The sequence below is a fragment of the Neophocaena asiaeorientalis genome, unplaced genomic scaffold (genome assembly GCF_003031525.2).
Source record: "Neophocaena asiaeorientalis asiaeorientalis breed wild unplaced genomic scaffold, Neophocaena_asiaeorientalis_V1.1 scaffold82, whole genome shotgun sequence".
In the NCBI taxonomy this organism is placed as follows: Eukaryota; Metazoa; Chordata; class Mammalia; order Artiodactyla; family Phocoenidae; genus Neophocaena; species Neophocaena asiaeorientalis.
The window spans coordinates 6,488,787-6,508,639 of record NW_020173068.1 but is presented as its reverse complement, the minus strand read 5'-3'; the positions used below and the strand labels follow the sequence as shown (position 1 = coordinate 6,508,639).

The 19,853-nt window shown below is 38.8% G+C and overlaps 1 protein-coding gene and 1 pseudogene across 1 annotated transcript in view; one reads left to right on the top strand and one right to left on the bottom strand.

Moving 5' to 3' along the window:
- PIGU (phosphatidylinositol glycan anchor biosynthesis class U) overlaps positions 1-19,853 on the top strand; it is a 105,577-nt gene that overhangs the window by 1,268 nt on the left and 84,456 nt on the right. Inside the window, exons 2-4 of the mRNA XM_024743278.1 lie at positions 3,990-4,054; positions 17,060-17,119; positions 18,554-18,616. Of these exons, the coding sequence (XP_024599046.1) occupies positions 3,990-4,054; positions 17,060-17,119; positions 18,554-18,616 (188 nt within the window). The remainder of the gene's footprint in view (positions 1-3,989; positions 4,055-17,059; positions 17,120-18,553; positions 18,617-19,853) is intronic.
- LOC112398461 (ATP synthase subunit d, mitochondrial pseudogene) lies at positions 8,900-9,397 on the bottom strand (annotated as a pseudogene).

Here is a 19,853-nt window from a genome sequence, read left to right as displayed (position 1 = left end):
ACCCAAAAAAAAAAAAAAAAAAGAAAGAAATGTTTAAGGATGTGAAATGTCCGAAGTAGGGGAGTAATGGGATGGGGGTTAGGTTAGGCCCAGAGTTTGAAGATTTTTTTTGAAAACTGTCTTCCTGAAGTATGGACATGTAATAAGTGTAGAGCTCAAGGAATTTTTACAAACTGTATATGCCCATATAGCCAGGACCCAGACTAAGAAACAGAACATTACCAGCACCCCAGAAGTCCCCCTCATGTCCTCAAACTTTAAATGCTAGAGTTTTGATGTTGTCCCATAGATACTTTGGAATGGCGTAATGAATGGATGTTTTATGAATAATTAGAGCTAAGTTTCCTAAAAATACTTACTATATATCAGAGACTATGGTAAGCCTCATTTTATCCTCCAGTTTTTCTGTGTGTTAGATGGTGTTATTTTCCCCATTTTACTGATGAAGAAACTGAGGTTTGGAGAAGTTAAGTAATTTTCCCAGGTTTCCCAGTTGACAGATGGTAATAAAGATAGTTGTAATTTATATGTGTGATGGTAAGAGCTTAGACTTGATATCTTTGCATAATATTTGCGTGTAATTATTTGTTGAACAAACTGAATTGTTTGTTGAAGCCACTTGTTTCCAGCTTTCTTCTGGATTCCATAAGATCCATCCATTTATTTGATAGTGCAACTAAAATTTATACAAATTTCTTGCTTGATAAAATGCTTGACAAAATGTGCTTCTCAGTCCAATAAAAATAATAATAACTAACACTGATGTAATGCTTTCCACATGCCAGGTACTGTTCTAAGCAGTTTAGGTATGTTAAAAAACATTTAATTTCTACAAGGGCTTTTTTTAAAAAAATAAATAAATTTATTTATTTATTTTAGTTTTGGCTGCATTGGGTCTTCATTGCTGCACATGGGCTTTCTGTAGGTGCGGTGAGCAGGGGCTACTCTTCGTTGCAGCGCATGAGCTCTAGGGCGCGTGGACTTCAGTAGTTGCAGCACGCAGGCTCAGTAATTGCGGCTCACAGGCTCTAGAGCACAGGCTCAGTAGTTGTGGCGCACGGGCTTAGTTGCTCCACAGCATGTGGGATCTTCCGGGACCAGGGCTCAAACCTGTGTCTCCTGCATTGGCAGGCGGATTCTTAACCACTGTGCCACCAGGGAAGTCCTCTACAGTGGCTTATGATGTAAATACTATTGTTAGCCCCACTTTATAGATGAGAAAATTAAAGTACAGAGAGATTGTTACTTGCCGAAAGTCACATAGATAATAATATTATGTGACTAGCTAGCAATCTTTAGGCATGGCTGTTCCACCAGAGTTCACTGTATACTATCTTGTCAAGAATAATTTTGGAACATTTCTGTCATATTTTGGTGTTTCCTCAGCCTTTGACCTAAAGATTGGGAATTATTATGGGCTTAGCTTCTTGAGTCAGGATAGAGCTCAAACTGTGAGTGCTTGTTTAGAAACCCGCTTCCAATGCAGCTGTGAGAGTCAGGGTCAGGAGGAACACTTCTGATAACGCTACTAAAAAAAACAAAACAAAACACTTATTGCTAAATAAATACAGAATTAGTAAACTGCTCACAGCAGTGTATCGCACAGTGCATTATAAGGCAAACACTTTTGTAACCATCATCCAAGTCAAGAATCAGAACTTTGCCACTTTTCCTAGAAGCCTTTCCATATACCCCATCTCAATCACAGCCTCTCATCCCCCTCATAAGTAAACCATTATTCTGTTTTTTATAATAATGACATCTTTGCTTTCTTTTTGTCTTATTACCCAAATGAGCATCCCTAGACACTATAGCTTAGTCATGGTCTTCAAAAAAAGTTTATGTATGTCCTTTAAGTCTCCCTTAATTTTAAAATTTCCCATCCATCTCATCCTTTTCTTTAGTATTTATCTGTTTAAGAACCTAGACCATTTGACCTGTAGAGTTTCCCATAGTTTGGATTTTCCTGATTGTATATTCATGGTACAGTATAACACATATCTGTCTGGTTTCTCCACCACTGAGAAATTTTCCCTTTTTATTTTTATTTTTTGGCCATGCTGTACAGCTTGTGGGATCTTAGTTTCCTGATCAGGGATTGAACCCAGGCCCTGGCAGTGAAAGCACCAAGTCCTAGCCACTGGATGACCAGGGAAGTCCTTATTTTCCCTTTTTAAGTAGTAAACGTTTCGGGGATATACTTTGGGGCTCTGTAAACATCCTGTTTCTCTTTAACTTTTTGTCCACCACTTTTTGCATTTATAGTTTGGTCTTCCCTGCAGCAGTCATTACTGTGGTGTTCTAATGGCAACGTTTCTATTTCCCTCATTCCTTTTTTTTGTTTGTTTTATTTTTATTTATTTACTTTATGGAAACATAGTTGATGTATAATATTATATAATTTATAGGTATATAATATAGTGATTCACAGTTTTTAAAGGTTGTGCTTTATTTATAGTTGTTATAAAATATTGGCTATATTCCCTGTGTTGTAGAATATATTATTGGACACTGAGGTTCCTTCCATATCTTGGTAATTGTAAATAATGCTGCTATGAACATTGGGTGCATGTATCTTTTCCAATTAATTGTTTTTTTAAAAAAATATATACCCAGGAGTAGAATTGCTGAGTCATATGGTAGTTCTGTTTTTAGTTTTTTGAAAAACCTCCATATTGTATTCCAAAGTGGCTGCACCAATTTATATTTCCACGAACAGTGTAGGAGGGTTCCCTTTTCTCCACATCCTCATCAACATTTGTTATTTGTTTTCTTTTTGATGATAGCCATTCTGATAGGTGTGAGGTGATATCTCATTGTGGTTTTGATTTGCATTTCCCTGATGATTAGCCATGTTGAGCATCTTTTCATATGCCTGTTGGCCATCTGCATTTCCTCTTCAGAAAAATGTCTATTTAGTTCTTCTGCCCTTTTTTTTTTTTACCAGGGATTGAACTCGGGTCATGGCAGTGATAGCGCCGAGTCTTAACCACTGGACTGCCAGGGAATTCCCATATTTATTTATTCAATTATATTTATATCAGTGTGAACTCAATAAATAAATAAAAAATATTAAAATAAATAAATAAAAACAATAAGATAATTAGAAGATGTGAGAAATGTCCACAGAGAAGGAAAATGGGCAGCCACTCTCATATGCTGATTGTTTGAGTGACATTTGTATTAATTTTTCTACAGGCAACAGGTACTTTCTTTTTCTTTTTATTATTTTTAGCTGCATTGGGTCTTCGTTGCTGTGCGCGGGCTTTCTCTAGTTGAGGCGAGCGGGGACTACTCTTCGTTGTGGTATGCAGGCTTCTCATTGCAGTGGCTTCTCTTGCTGCGGAGCACGGGCTCTAGGCGTGTGGGCTCAGTAGTTGCAGCACATGGACCCTAGAGCGTGTGGGCTTCAGTAGTTGTGGTGCACGGGCTTAGCTGCTCCGAGTCATGTGGGATCTTCCTGGACCAGGGATCTAACCCACGTCCCCTGCATTGGCCATCAGGGAAGTCCTGTTATCTTATTGTTTTTTGGAATGGGGCAGAATATATATAAATGAAACACTTTTTAAAAAATTTATTTTTTTGGCCACACCATGCGTCTTCCAGGATCTTAGTTCCCCAACCAGGGATTGAACCTGGGACCCTGGCAGTGAAAGCGCCAGTCCTAACTATTGGACTGCCAGGGAGTTCCCAAACAAAGCACTTTTAGGAGTGGATGGAAGTTACAAGGAGATCGAAGGAAGTTTATAGTTTAATATAAAATTTTCTCATAATGAGTGCTGCCCCACAATGAAAAGAGATGCTCTGTATAGAAAAAAGTTGACCGTCATCTGAAATCAAAATTTAAATTCACTCGCTGGGAATGAGGTAAAGGGGGTTAGACAAACCGTGAAGCCCTTCTTGTTCCTGGGAGTATCTAACACTTTGGATTATGGCCAATCTGCATATGTCTCTAAAGTAAGAGTGAACTTGGATGTCTTACTTTTCAGTGGTTGAAGGCCTCTCACTGTTGGACTTGGGAGTGTCTCCGTATTCTGGAGCAGTATTTCATGAAGTAAGTGTTCTTGTTTTCTTTTTTGGGTGCTAAGAGTAGTTTACAGTCACAAATGCCAAAGCCTAACTCTGTTTTGTACAAACATTTAAAGAGATCTATTTTTGAAACAGCCCTTTTTTAGATGCCCTTTGCTTAAGAAGGAGGTTTCGCAATTGCAGTGGAAGTGATCCAGATTAAGATTGTAATTTGGGGAAGCAGATGAGACTTCTGGAGAAGTTATCATTTTTATTGGCAAATAAATTGTAAACAGTTCCCAGTTCATGAATAGGTTATATGCTAATTGGCATGTAATTGGTTCTTTGGAACATACTTTCCCATGAAAACTGCCAGCAATGTTGGTTTCTTAGAAAGCCCACAAAAGCCCTTTAACCCATAAAATTAGTTCTTAAGAATAGTAAAATCACTCTTAGGTCACCATCATCTCTCAACAGCTTCCTGACAAGTCTTTCTGCATTCAGTCTTGCTCCTTTACTTCTTATTCTGCAGTCAGAGCCATCTTTCTGAAATGTGAATCTGATTTTGTCACTGTCCTGCTTAACACTGATCTCAGGATAAAATCCAAACACCTTAGGATGCATACAAAGCCCTGTGGGCCCCACTCATCACCCCAACCACACGTCTTTCCACTTTCCTTTCCCCACTTTTATTGGCTTTATCATTTAGAATAGAAGTCTTATAATTTGGCATTTTTACCCCTAATTTTTACAGTTGTCTCCCTCATACCTACTATGAGAACAATTTTTTTTGGTTCTTCTATCTGGTCTTTTTAAAACGTTCAACTTGATTCTCATGGAGATAACAACTCTTTTGCATTCATATTTCATTATATTTGTATTACTATCTAATTGAACCATAATAACAAGAACTACTAGCAGAAGCAGGTTAGGAACAATTTAAGAGACTCTTAATGAGCACACAATTCTATTATTGGGAATGGATGTGTGTGGGCATATGCAAGTGTAGCCCACTAGCCAGTGGTATGTGCTGTGGGCCTTGGGCAGTATGTTTTCTAGACAGACTAGGAACCCTCTGAGAGAGTTCTGACATGCTTTTATTATGCTCCAGCATCATATTCCCTTACCTATATCTTTCCTTATGTTGTTATCTTCTTATAGAGGGCCATTCTTCCTTCTTTTTGTGGTTGACTCTACTATTCAGATATTAGCTTTGGTTTTGCCTCCCCCAGAAAGCCATCCCTCATCACCTTAGACTAAGTTAGGTGTTTCTCCTATATCTTCCAAAGCATCTTGTGCTTATCCTTTTCATGGCTCATATCATACTCTTGAAATTGCCTCTACTTGTTTTACCCACTGTAATGTATGCTCCTCAGAACATGTTCTGGCACCCTTTCATCACTTATTCCTAGTGCTTAGGTCTGTATCTGCATATGTATTCCAATCCCTCCTTCCCTTCTCTATTTCCTTTAACAAAGATTTGTTAAGTACACACCAAATGCCAGCTACCCTGCTAGGTGCTAGGGATATAAAACAAGATACAGTCCTTGGCATTATTATACTTGTCTTTCTAAGAGAAACAGACAATAAGTTAGTAAAAAAGAAACAGATTTCAGAGCAAAGAATGTTGCCAGGGATAAAGAAGTTCACTTCACCATGATTAAGGGGTCAGTTCATCAAGAAGACATAACAATTCTAATGTGTATGCACCTAATAACAGAGTTTCAAAATACATGAAGACTGATAGAACTGCAAGGAGAAATAGACAACTCCCCAAATAGTCTGAGATTTCAGTATCCCTCTGTCAATGACTGATAGAACAAGCAGACAGAAAGCCAACAAAGATATAGAAGACTTGAACAACACACCAACCAACTTGACCTCATTGACATTTACAGAACATTGCATCCAATAACAGCAAAACACATAATCTTTTCAAGTATACATTTGCAAGATAGACCATATTCTGAGCCATAAAGCAAGGCTCAATAAATTTAAAAGGATTGATGTCATACACAGTATATTCTCTAACCTCAGTGGACTTAGATGAAAAATTAATACCAGAAACATACCTGGAAAATCCCCAAATATTTGGAAACTAAGTAACATATTCCTCAATAACTCATGATCAAAGAAGAAATCAGAAGGGAAATTAGAAAGTATTTTGAACTGAATGAAACGAAATCACAACCTATCAAAATATGTGGGATGTTGCTAAAGCATACTTGGGGGAAATTTATGGTGTTAAATGCCTGTATTGAAAAAGAAGAAAGGTCTCAAATCACTGACATCAGTTTCTACCTTAAGAAGCTAGAAAAAGAAGATAACTTAAACTCAAAGTAAGCAGAATAAAAGGAATAATAAAGATCTGAGAGGAAACAAATGAAACAGAAAGCAGAAAATATTGAAAGTCATGGAAACAAAGTTGGTTCTTTGGGATGAACAGTAAAATTGGTAAACATTTGAGAATGGTGGATGTGTTCACTATCTTGATTGTGGTGATGATTTCATGGGTGTGTTCATAGGTCAGAACATATCAAGTTGTATACTTTGAAAATGTGCAGTTTATTTTATACCAACTATATACCTCCATAAAGCTAAATTTTGAAAAATATGATTTCACTTAAATGGTAAGTGTATGTAGAAAAATAAAGTTGAGTAAAATGATGAAGAGTGATGGTCATGTGTATGGCTATTTTAGATAGTGTTTGTAGGGAAGGCACTCTGAGGAAGTGAAATTTGAATTAGAGATCTAAATGAATCAAGCAAGCCATATGATAACCCTAATTTGGAAATGAGCTTGGCATTTGTGAGTTGCAGAAAGATGGCCGGTGTTGCTAAGGCAGAATGAGCAAAGAGGAGAGTAATAGAGATAAGCTGTAAGAAATTAGGGGTCTGATTATGTAGGACTTTTTATAGAAATGGTTAGGAGTTTGGATTTTCTTTCTATCTATGTATCTATCTTTTTTTCCCACTTTTATTGAGATATAATTGACATACAGCGCTGTGTAAGTTTAAGGTGTATAGTGGAATGATTTGACTTTTATACATCATGAAATGATGACCACAGTAAGTTTAGTGAACATCCATTATCTCATAGAGATAATAACATCAACGAAATAGAAAAAAATTTTTTTCCTTGTGATGCAATCTCTTAGGAGTTACTCTCAACAACTTTCATATATAACATACAGCAGTGTTAATTATATTTATCGTTTGTTGTACATTACATCCTTAGTACTTATTTATCTTATAACTGGAAATTTGTACCTTTTGACCATCTTCATCCAGTTTCCCCTGCCCCTCTGGTAACCACAAATCTGATCTCTTTTTCTATAAGTTTGTTTCTTTGTTTTTGAAGTATAATTGACCTACAATACTCTGTTAGTTCCTGATATATAACACAGTGGCTCGATATTTCTATACATTTTTATTTTATTTTTAAAAATATTTATTTTATTATTTATTTATTTTTTTGGCTGCATCGTGTCTTAGTTGTAGCACATGGGGTCTTCATTGAGGCATGTGGGATCTTTTGTTGTGGCACAGGCTCTTCATTGTGGCATGAGGGCTTCTTTCTAGTTGTGGCGTGCGGGTTTTCTCTATCTAGTTGTGGTACGTGGGCTCCAGGGCGTATGGGCTCTGTAGTTTGCCGCACGTGGGCTCTCTTGTTGAGGTGTGTGAGCTCAATAGTTGTGGTGTGTGGGTCCAGATTTTTCATCATTAGTGTATAGGAATGCAAGAGATTTCTGTGCATTAGTTTTGTATTCTGCTACTTTACCAAATTCATTGATTAGCTCTAGTCGTTTTCTGGTAGCATCTTTAGGGTTCTCTATGTATAGTATCATGCCATCTGCAAACAGTGACAGCTTTACTTCTTCTTCTCCAATTTGGATTCCTTTTATTTCTTTTTCTTCTCTGATTGCTGTGGCTAAAACTTCCAAAACAATGTTGAATAATAGTGGTGAGAGTGGGCCACCTTGTTTTGTTCCTGATCTTAGTGGATGGAAGGTGGATTCTTTACCACTGGACCACCAGGGAAGTCCCTATACATTTTTAAATGATCACCATGATAAGTCTAGTTGTCATTTGTCACCATACAAAGATATTATGTAATTACTGATTATATTCCCCACGCTGTACATTTCATACCTGTGACTCATTTAATTTCCTTCTTTTTTTAATAGAATCATGGATTTTTTTCAAATTTATTAATTTTTTTGGTTGCATTGAGTCTTCGTTGCTGCACATGGGCTTTCTCTAGTTGCATCGAGTGGGGGCTACTCTTCGTTGCAGTGAGCGGGCTTCTTATTGTGGTGGCTTCTCTTGTTGCAGAGCACGGGCTTCAGTAATTGAGGCACGTGGGCTCAGTAGTTGTGGCTCGCGGGCTCCAGAGTGCAGGCTTAGTAGTTGTGGCACTTGGGCTTAGTTGCTCTGCAGTATTTGGGATCTTCCTGGACCAGGGATCAAATCCGTGTCCCCTGCATTAGCAGGCGGATTCTTAACCACTGCACCACCAGGGAATTCCCTCATTTTAATTTTCAACTGAAAGTTTGTGCCTCTTAATCTCCCTCCCCTATTTCTCTCCTCCTTCACCCCTCCCCCTTTTCTGTCTTTTAATATAACTGTTTTTTTTTCTTTTTGGCGATACACGGGCCTCTCACTGTTGTTGCCTCTCCCGTTGCGGAGCACAGGCTCTGGACACGTAGGCTCAATGGCTCCCGGGCCCAGCCTCTCTGTGGCATGTGGGATCCTCCCCGGCTGGGGCACGAAGCCGTGTCCCCTGCATTGGCAGGCGGACCCTCAACCACTGAGCCACCAGGGAAGCCCTAATATAACTGTTTTTAATGTCCAGAGTTTGTAGTTTGAGGGCTACCGCTTTCTCCCGTACTCAAATTGATAAATTCTCAGTTGGCTGGTGAGGCCAGTTGGGATACTTCTTGTCTAATTTGGTTTCTAGAAAGACTTCATTCAAAGCCTTAATGGTTACTGATCAAATGGAATTGTGTATTTCACCAGCTTTCTCATATTCCTTATTCCTGGCCTTTGAGATAGACAGAAACTCAGCACAGCATTTACGTCTTTTTCTTCAGCATCCACCTGGACAGTATATTTATGCTCTGGCACGAGAATCTTCAGGGCATTAAACTTCTTTTCAAAGTCATCTGCCAAGCCAGGCTTCACCACATTGGCCTTGTAGTAAGCCTAGTCATAGCAGGTAGATTCTCAGGTAGAGTAGCCAACCTGGAGATGAGGGTCTCATTCCAGGATTTCAGGGAATTAGCAGTGGCCTTTGGTCTTGGGGTATGATCTCCCCAAAAGCTACCCAGTTAGCAGCTTCCATTGTAGACTTTCTCCCTCTTGGATCACTTGCTCTGGGGGAAGCCATGTCATGACCAACCTTAAGGAAGCCTTTGTGATGAACTGAATATTGCTGCCAACAGTCAAATGAATAAGCTTGGAAGCAGATATTTAAGCTCTTTTAGATTGCAACCTCAGTCAACAGCTTGGCTGCAATCTCATGAGAGACTCTGTGCCAGAACTATCCAGTTAAGCCACTCCTGGATTCCTGACTCTCAGGCACTGTGTGAGATAATAAATGTGTGTTGTTTTAAGCTATTCAGTTTTTGTACAGTTTGTTACACAGAAATGGATAACTAAGATACCTAGGGAGTGAATTAACATAAATAATACCAGGACCTAGAGCACTCTGATACATCAAGGTTGGGATGGGGAAGAGGAACTAGCAAATATAGCTGAAAAGGAGGAAAATCAAGGGAATGTTCATGGACGCTAGATGACCATGTAATTGCTTAAGGAGGGAGTAAAAGCTATGTCAAATGCTATTTCAAGGTTGAGAAAATTTAGATTGAAGATTGATGATTAATTTGCCTAAATTGAGACTTTGGAGACTTTGGCAACAGTAATTTCATTGGAGTATAGGGACGAGAGACTGATCGAAGTACACTGAGGGAAAGATGTGGAAAGACAGAGTATAGACAACCTTTTTGTGAAGTTTTACTCTAAAGGAGGGCAGAGAAATGGTATGGTAGCTGGGCGGAGATGGCTAGTGAAGATTTTTAAAATATGAGGATCTGCATATTTGAGTGCTGATGGGAATAATTCTGTGGATAAAGAAGTTGATGATGTAAGAAAGAGGATTGAATGAGCAATGTCTTTGAGGAGGCCAGAAGGAATAGGATCACCAGTTCACAGGTGGAGGATTTGGTTTTATTTATTTATTTGTTTATTTATTATAAATTTATTTTATTTTTGGCTGCGTTGGGTCTTCGTTGCTGTGTGTGGGCTTTCTATAGTTGTGGCGAGTGGGGGCTACTCTTGGTTGTGGAGCACAGGGTCTAGGTGCACAGGCTTCAATAGTTGTGGCTTGTGGGTTCTAGAGCGCAGACTCAGTAGTTGTGGCACATGGGCTTAGTTGCTCGCGGCATGTGGAATCTTCCCGGACCAGGGCTCGAACCTGTGTTCCCTGCATTGGCAGGTGGATTTTTAACCACTGCACCACAGGGAAGCCCAAGGAGGGTTTGGTTTTAGATAGGAAGAAAGGAAGTTCATCTGTTGTTAATAAGAGAAAAGTAGAGAATATAGATATAGATAGAGGAAGTTGGTGGGAAAATAAGGTGGTTCTCATTTAATTGCTTCTCTTTTCTCAGTGACATAAGAAATGAGATTGTCGGCTACAAGTGAGAACTGGAGAGAGAAGTTGGAGGTTGAGGAGAGGGGATAATGTGAAATAATCCTTTCAGAAAGAATATGTCAAATGAATAAATGGAAGAGCTATATCTAGCCACTTAACCATCATTTAAAATGTGTTTTCTCTGGGAAAATGTTTTCTTGGATACAGTGAGGGAGCCTAAAATACATTCTTACTCCTCATCACGTGTGTGCGTGCGTGCATACGTGTGTAAAGGGGGATAAAGGCCGGAGGTAGGAATTTCTACCTACTAGAAGCATGTTAACTCTCTATACCTGTCTAAGGTAACCCCGTTAGGACTGTCAACCTGTAAAACTCTGAATTAAGGGGCAAGAACAGTTGCTTCCCCTGAGCGTAGTGAGGATGACTTCAAACTCAGAGTCCCTTGCTCCTCATTCCTGAATATGGGTTAATTTGCTTGTAAGCTGAGCATTCATAAATCAAGAGCTACCTATATTTTAATATAGTTTTTCTAAGTAATAAAACACTATAAAGAAATAAAATTATATCAAGCCAAATGAAAAGCATACTTTTGGAGAGAAAGTTCATTGCTGCTTTGTATTGTTTCTTTCTTAATCTTTAGCAGATTTTATTATCTATTTCTTAAGGAAAGGTAAGAATATGTGAAAGTGGAGAAGAAAAATCTGCACAGGAGAGAAAAAAGTGATTTAGCAACCACAGGTTAGATTTTATGACTGCCTTCAACAGACGTTTCTGTTTTCTGTGTTTAGTCAAGTACTGATAGTAAAATTGTGAGTTTATCCATATATACCCTACCCTGACTGGGAGTAGTCACCTAAATGGAGATGTAGCATAAAGACAAGTTATATTCAGTGCATGCTTCTCTATAATAGTATGATATGCAGTTAAACTAACTACTGTGTACATGTTAGTTCATTACGGAAGTGAGCCCAATTGCTGACAGACTTTTTGAGAACGGTTTGTTCTGTTATTTCTGAGACCTATTTAGTGCCATTCTAAACTATCTGAAGCATCAAGACACTTTGAAAGCAGGCTATTGGTAATATAAATATCAAGTTGCTACCTCTTACAAACAAAGATAAATGCAAAAAAGAATCCATTAGTAGATAGTTGTAAAAGTTTAATTCTTTTAGAACTTTGAAAGGCAAAGCTGATTTCCCTATTTTCAAAAAGAGGTAAAAAGTTGATCTCAGGTAGCTAACATATTGAGTTTTACTGTATGCTAGGCACTATGCTAAGTATTTTGTGAATATTACCACTTAATTCTCCCAAGAACCCTGTGAAATAGGTCACTCTACTTATTTTATAGCTGAGGAAACTAAGGCTCAGAGGGGAAGACAACTTGCCCTGAGGTACATAAGTGGAACCTGGTTTTAAACCTGAGTCTGACCCCAAAGCCTTGTTCTTTCTACCACACTAGCATGATCTCACGAAAAAACCTGTCAATAACCTTTACGGTATCATAAGACACATTTTTACATGTGGTTGGGAGTTGGGAAGAGGTGCTTCTGAGTCACCAGCATGGGCTTACTAAAACCAAGTCATGTACTTTCCTTCTGGTGTGGTGGATTGGTGAACTGGCTTGTAATAGCAGACCAACCATCCTGCCTAGAACAACTAGAAAAGCAGGAGGAATACAAAAAACATCTGTTTGATGGCATTGGAAAGTAGCAAGATAACCAGGACTTGAAGGGCTGAGATCCCAGAGTGGAAACTGCAAAAAGTGAGATCGACAGTCTGAGCTGCCTTCTCCTTGATGTATTTACCAATTTGTAAGTGGCACAGGCTGAGGTGGCTGAGAAAGAGAACAGAAATTGGATGGTAAGAGGCTACAGATCTAAGCAGAGCTCTTGGCAGTCTAATGGTGCTGGGGAAATACAAATTCAAGTGCACTTCTAACCAAGGTGGTAGGGCTCTGACAAAGGACTTGGCTTCTAGTTGGGTCCTCTAAAGGACTACACTCAGAGAATGAGGGTAGACCATGTATAGACTGGTCTTACAAAGACTGAAGCCAGCTTCTAATTAGCTTAACCCCTAATTAGATTAAGGTGATACAATTCTAATTATCAATACTTGCCAGGAGCTTAAAGAAACCCTTACTGGAAGAAAATCCAGAACCTCTACAATTTCTTTTGCACAGTGTCTGTCATTCAATTAAAAGTTACCAATCATAATAAAAGATAGAAAAAAATAGGCACTAAAAACAAACTCACAAGTGATCCAGATATTGGAGTTGTCAAACTTGGACTTTAAAATGACTGTGACCTGTGATTGATATGCTCAAAAAATAAGTGACAAGATAGTGAATTACACCAGGCAACTGGAATATGTAAAAATGATCAAAGGGGAATTCTAGAACTAGAAAACATAATAACAAATTAAGAATGCAAAAGGCAAGGTTAACAGCAGATTACACAAAGCTGAAGAGAAGATAAGTGATCTGGAAGATAGAAAATAACCATACTGAAGCTTGGAGAGAAAAGGATAGAAAACAGAGGAAAAAAAAAAGCAATCTATGAGATATAGTAAAAAGTAAAAAGGTTTAACATACATACAAATAGAGTTTCAGAATGGGAGAAGGGACGGAATGAGGAAGAAACAATATTTGAAGAGATTAGTGGCTGAAATTTTTTTAAACTTATGAAATATTTCAATTCAAAAAACTCTGTGAACCCAAGCAGGATAAATTCAAAGAAAACACACATCATAATAAAACTGCTCAAACCCAAAATAGGTTAAAAGCAGCCAAAGAGGGACAATTATCTTTAAAGAGAAACAAGATGGAAACTAACCCTTCAACAAAAATGAAGGAATCCAGGGCTTCCCTGGTGGCACAGTGGTTGAGAGTCCACCTGCTGATGCAGGGGACGCGGGTTCGTGCCCTGGTCTGGGAAGATCCCACATGTCGTGGAGTGCCTGGGCCCGTGAGCCATGGCCGCTGAGCCTGCGTCGTTAAAAAAAAAAAAAAAAAAAAAAAAAAAAAAAAGAAGAAGGAATCCAGAAGACAATAAAAAGGTATCTTTACAGTACTGAAAGAAAATATCTACTGACATAGAATTCTATACTAAGTAAAATATCTTTAGAAATAAAAGCAAATTAAACAGGTTTCCAAGCAGATAAAAATTGGTAGCATTTATTGCCAGCAAACTCACATTTAAAAAAATACAAAAAGGCAGAAGGATTATGATCCTTGACAGTTTCATGGAATGTAGGAAACAATAAATAACAATTGAAAAGGTAAATATATGGGTAAATCTAAATAAGTATTGACTGATGATAATAATGTATTTTGGGTTTAAAATATATGTAGAATTAAAGCTATAACAACAATAACAGGAAAGGCTGAGAGAAGCTATATGGAGTTTAAAGTGTTCAGAGGTCCCTTTATTGTTTAGGAAGTGGTAAAAGTAATCATTTATATTATACTTTAATTAAACTCAAAGACATATGTCATAATCTATAAGTTAACCACTCAAAGAATAAGTAGCTAAATGTATAACCAACAAGCTAATAGAGGGGAAAATGGAATAATAAAAAATAGTGAAGCAAGCAAGAAAGGAGAGAAAACAGCATAGAGAAAATGGGACAGATGGAAAATGAAATAGTAAGACAGTAAACTTCAACACACATATATCAGTAATTATATTACATGTAAATAGACTAAAATCCAGCTAAAAGATAATGATTATCAGATTGGGTTAAAAAATAATTATATACTGCTTTTAAGAAACACATTTTAAATATATTAGGACACACGAAAAAGTAGAAAGTAAAAATATAGGAGAAGACATATCATGCAAACATTACCCCAAAACAGCTGATGTAGCTATACTAATATTAGATAAAGAACACTTTACGGCAAGAAACATTGCTAGAGGTGAAGAGGATTATTTTATAATGATAAAAAGATCAACACCCAGAAGATACAGTAATTCTACACATAAATTCATCTTACTACATAGCTTCAAAATATATAAAGCAAAAGTGACATGATTAAAAGGAGAAATAGATGAATCCACAGTCAAAGAGGGAGATTTTTAACTATCTATCTCAGTCACTGATATAACAAACAGACCAAAAATATCAACAAGGACATAGCAGAGTTGAATAAATCCTTAACAAACAACCTAGATGTCATACATAGAATATTACACCCTTAAATGTTAGTATGCACATTCTTTTCAAGTGTTTGTGGAGTGCTTATCAAAATTGACCATATTATGGACCACAAAGCAAGTCACAACACATTTTTTTTTTTGGCGGTGCCGTGTGACATGCGGGACCTTAGTTCCCCAACCAAGGATTGAACCCATGCCCCTTGCAGTGGAAGCTCAGAGTCTTAACCACTGGACTGCCAGGGAAGTCCCCACAGCACATTTTAAATGATTGAAATAATACAGAGTATTTTCTGTGACCACAATAATAAATACATTACAAAAATATAAAAAGAAAATAAAAATAATTTGAAATTACACTATAGTCTCAATTAAAGAAGAAATCTCAGGGGAAATTAGAGTATTTTGAACTGAATGATGTTGATAAAACAACATATCAAAATTTGTATGATGCAGCTAAAGGCATACTCAGAGGAAAATGTATTGCTTTGAATGAATATACAGTTGGCCCTTGAACAACACAGGTTTGAACTGCACAGGTAGGTCCACTTATACGCAGATTTTTTCCAATAAGGACGTACTGCAGTACTGTACAATCTGAGATTGGTTGAATTTGAGGATGCAGAACCATGGATATGGAGGACCAACTGTAAAGTTGTACTCAGATTTTTGTTTTTTTTTTTTGCGGTACGTGGGCCTCTCACTGTTGTGGCCTTTCCCGTTGCGGAGCACAGGCTCCGGACACGCAGGCTCAGCGACCATGGCTCACGGGCCCAGCCGCTCCGCGGCATGTGGGATCTTCCCGGACCAAGGCACAAACCCGTGTCCCCTGCATCGGCAGGCGGACTCTCAACCACTGCACCACCAGGGAAGCCCTGTTCTCAGATTTTTTAACTGTGTGGGGGTTAGCACTCCCACATTGTTCGAGGGTCAACTGTTTTAGGAAAGAAGACTAGGACTTCCCTGGTGGCACATTGGTTAAGAATCCGCCTGCCTATGCAGGGGACACGGGTTCGATCCCTGGCCTGGGAAGATCCCACATGCTGCGGAGCAACTAAGCCCGTGCACAACTACTGAGCCTGCACTCTAGAGCCCACGAGCCATAACTACTGAGCCTGTGCTCTAGAGCCCGCAAGCCGCAATTACTGAGCCCGCGTGCTGCAACTACTGAAGCCCACACAACCTAGAGCCCATGCTCTGCAACAAGAGAAACCACCGCTCAACGAAGAGTAGCTGCTGCTCGCCACACCTGGAGAAAGCCTGCGCACAGCAACGAAGACCTAACACAGCCAAAATAAATAAATAAACAAAGAAATTTTTTTAAAAAGTCTAAAAATCAGTGATCTAGGTATCATCAGAAAAAGTAATTATCCCCAGAAGAGTTTGAAGAATTGTGTATTGTAAAGTTTAGAAATTAAAGAAGTATAATAATCATTAAAGCCCAAAGTTGGTACTTTGAAAGACTAATAAAATTAAGAAATCTCTGGCAAAATTTGTCAAGATTAAAAAAAAAGAAGATGCACATTACCAATATTGGGAAAGAAAAAGGGAATATCACTATAGTTCCTGTAGACACTAACAAATAAAATATTATGAACAATTTTATGCCAAAAAAATTGTAAATTTTTGTGAAATGAACATATTCCTAGAAAACCAAGAAAAAAAATAAAAGAAAAAAATAGCAAATGGCTGAGAAAAATATAGCAAATCCGGATAGTGTTTTATCTGTGAAAGAAATTGAATCTGTAATTTAAAATCTTCTCTCAAAGAAAACTGAGGTTGAGATGGCTTCATGGTGAGTTAATTTTCCCAACTGTTTGAGGAGGAAGTAACACTAATCATATAAAACATCTCAGAGAACAGAAGAAGGGAAAGCATTTTGCATTTTATTTTATGAGTTCAGCAATCCTGGTCCATTATGGAGTTTCCCGTGCCTATTATATATGTCTTAAAACTAAAATTCACCTCATACCTTTACTGTGTAAACAGCTCTTCACCAGGTATTTAACACATATTAGATTTTGTTTATTCTCTTTACTCAATTCAGCAGATAGTCCCAGTGGCACAAAATGATTCAAGTGATGCTAAATAATTCTCCCTCATATGTATGCTGGCAAACTAGCATAGAACAGTATTCTAGGAAAGAAAGAGATTTTTGTTGACAGAATAGCCTCCTCCCCACCCTGTACTCTGGAAGCTGATAACATTAACTTAACTTAATGTATTTGTTTTTCTCCTGCAGACTCCATTAATAATATACCTCTTTCATTTCCTGATTGACTATGCTGAATTGGTATTTATGGTAAGTAACCTTCCACATAAAATCAATATGTATGTATTTTTAATTTTAGAGTCTTTTTTTTTTTGTGGTACGTGGGCCTCTCACTGTTGTGGCCTCTCCCGTTGCGGAGCGCAGGCTCAGCGGCCGTGGCTCACGGGCCCAGCCGCTCCACGGGATGAGGGATCTTCCCGGACTGGGGCACAAACCTGTGTCCCCTGCATCGGCAGGCGGACTCTCTACCACTGCACCACCAGGGAAGCCCAATTTTAGAGTCTTTTAAAATAAATTTATTTATTTTATTTTTGGCTTTGTTGGGTCTTCATTGCTGCACGTGGACTTTTCTCTGGTTGCAGCGAGAGGGGGCTACTCTTTGTTGCAGTGTGCAGGCTTCTCACTGCGGTGGCTTCTCTTGTTGCAGAGCATGGGCTCTAGGTTGCATGGGCTTCAGTAGTTGCAGCATGCAGGCTCAGTAATTGCGGCTTGTGGGCTGTAGAGCGCAGGCTCAGTAGTTGTGGCGCACGGGCGTAGTTGCTTCGCAGCATGTGGGATCTTCCCAGACCAGGGATCGAACCCGTGTCCCCTGCATTGGCAGGCGGATTCTTAACCAATGCGCCACCAGGGAAGCCCTAATTTTAGAGTCTTTTATCTTCTTGTTTTTAAGGGGAAAAATATCTATATTAGGAGCTGAGGAGTTTCTCAGAACATAAAAGCAAAAAGCTATCTTAAATGTGAATTCATGGAACTGTGATGGTTTTATGGATGTGTGAGGAGTAGTCTCTGGCATCTGACCAGTTCCAGTTCCTTATAGTTTTAAAATTTGATTTCTGGACTATGTATTCTTGAATTTCTAGCTTCAGGGTTCTATGATTGGCTTTAATTGTGGTGCCAGTATAGAGGGCATCCGGAATTTCCTAAGCATTCTGCCAAGACATTCTGTGCAGAAGACATAGGCCAGATGAGACTTTAAGGGCAAGAACCTTCAAAATTGAGAAAACAGGGCTATATTTTGAGTGTAGAAATTTGAAACACTTGTCTAATCTAGAGTTGAAAATCTGGGTCAAGTAGGAGGTCCACTGAGGTCTTCATTAATAATTATAATGGCTGTGGCTTGTTGAGGGCTTACTGTGCGCTAAGTACTTGACCTGCATCAGGCCTGCAAAGCAGTGGGTATTATTCTCATTTTATAGAAAACTTAAATAACTTGCGATTACAGAGCAGATGTGGGACACCAAACTGATGTAAGCCTCAGTGGGTCCTAGTCCTCAGAGTTTTCTGGTCAGACCTCCCTGAAGAGGCTTTATCTTTGTAGTCAAAGTGAGGGTTGAGGTTCTACCTGAATGTAAGAATTCAGTACTGGATAGTCCATCACCGTCCCAAAACTCCATACTCTGGCAGCATTCCATTACTCCTGTACTAATTAGGTTCATTTCCTTTTATTTCTCTTTCTCTTGACAGATAACTGATGCACTCACTGCCATTGCCCTGTATTTTGCAATCCAGGACTTCAATAAAGTTGTGGTGAGTAGTCAGTGGGTGGGACAAAACCAGTGAAATTCGGTAGCCTGATGATCTCTGTTATCACAAAAAATCAAAGGTCGTGTACTTAAAGATCAGCTGTCTTAAAATCCTAAGAAGTGGGAGTGAAGCTTCTGGCTTGTTCAGCCATCCCTGGAATGACCAAACCCAAACCAATAAGACAGCTTTACTAATATATATAGAAAGGTCAGCTTAATCTTCGTGGCTTAATATCCACTCACCTATCCAGGTTCAGACTTTTTGGAGTAAATGGAGTTGAACTACTGTTATATTAATGAAGACCGTTAAAAATCTTCCATTCTGGGCTTCCCTGGTGGCGCAGTGGTTGAGAGTCAGCCTGCCGATGCAGGGGACGCGGGTTCGTGCCCTGGTCCGGGAAGATCCCGCATCCCGCGGAGCCGCTGGGCCCGTGAGCCATGGCCGCTGAGCCTGCGCGTCCGGAGCCTGTGCTCCACAACGGGAGAGGCCACAACAGTGAGAGGCCCTGAGAGGCCCGCGTACCGCAAAAAAAAAAAACAACAAAAAACTTCCATTCTTTTCACCAGTTTTTCTTTCCAAAAGAAAATGAATAGAGCTTTTAACTCACTGTCTTATGCCCATCCAAGGTAAAGCTGGATTCCCAATGTAGTTTCTATTTCCCTGCAGAGAGCAATCTTAATTGGAAAATTTGGCATGTATTAAATACCTATTGAAAACCATATGTAATAGCCAAGGAGAATTGTGTAGTGGGACCATTCTCATTTTCCTGGATTCTGAGAGAGTTAACAGATTAACCATGTGTACTATCTATGTAGTTATTTTAAAAATTGTCTGCAGTCCTCATTGACTGGCTGGGAGCCACTGAGAGGATTTAGACTGGGGTGAGTGAAGGCTGCATTCCATTGATGTTGTCTGTGGTTCATTTTCACTTGTGTTACCAAGTAATAGAACCAGAATTAGCAGTCTGCCTTTCTGTGCTCTGGTCATCAGTAACATAAAGTGGGTGAATTCTAGAATTTTAGACCTCAAAGAGATTTTTAAAATATCTGGACTGAGGGTTCTTAATTTGGGGTCCATTTATAGGCTTAACGGGTCTATAAAGCCCTTGAAATGGCATGAAAAATTGTGTGTGTATGTGCTTATATCATTTTTTCCAAGAAGAAAGTCCATAGTTGCTATCAGTTACTTTTTTTTTTTTTTTTTTTTTTTTTTTTTGTGGCCCGGGGGCCCCCCCTTTTTT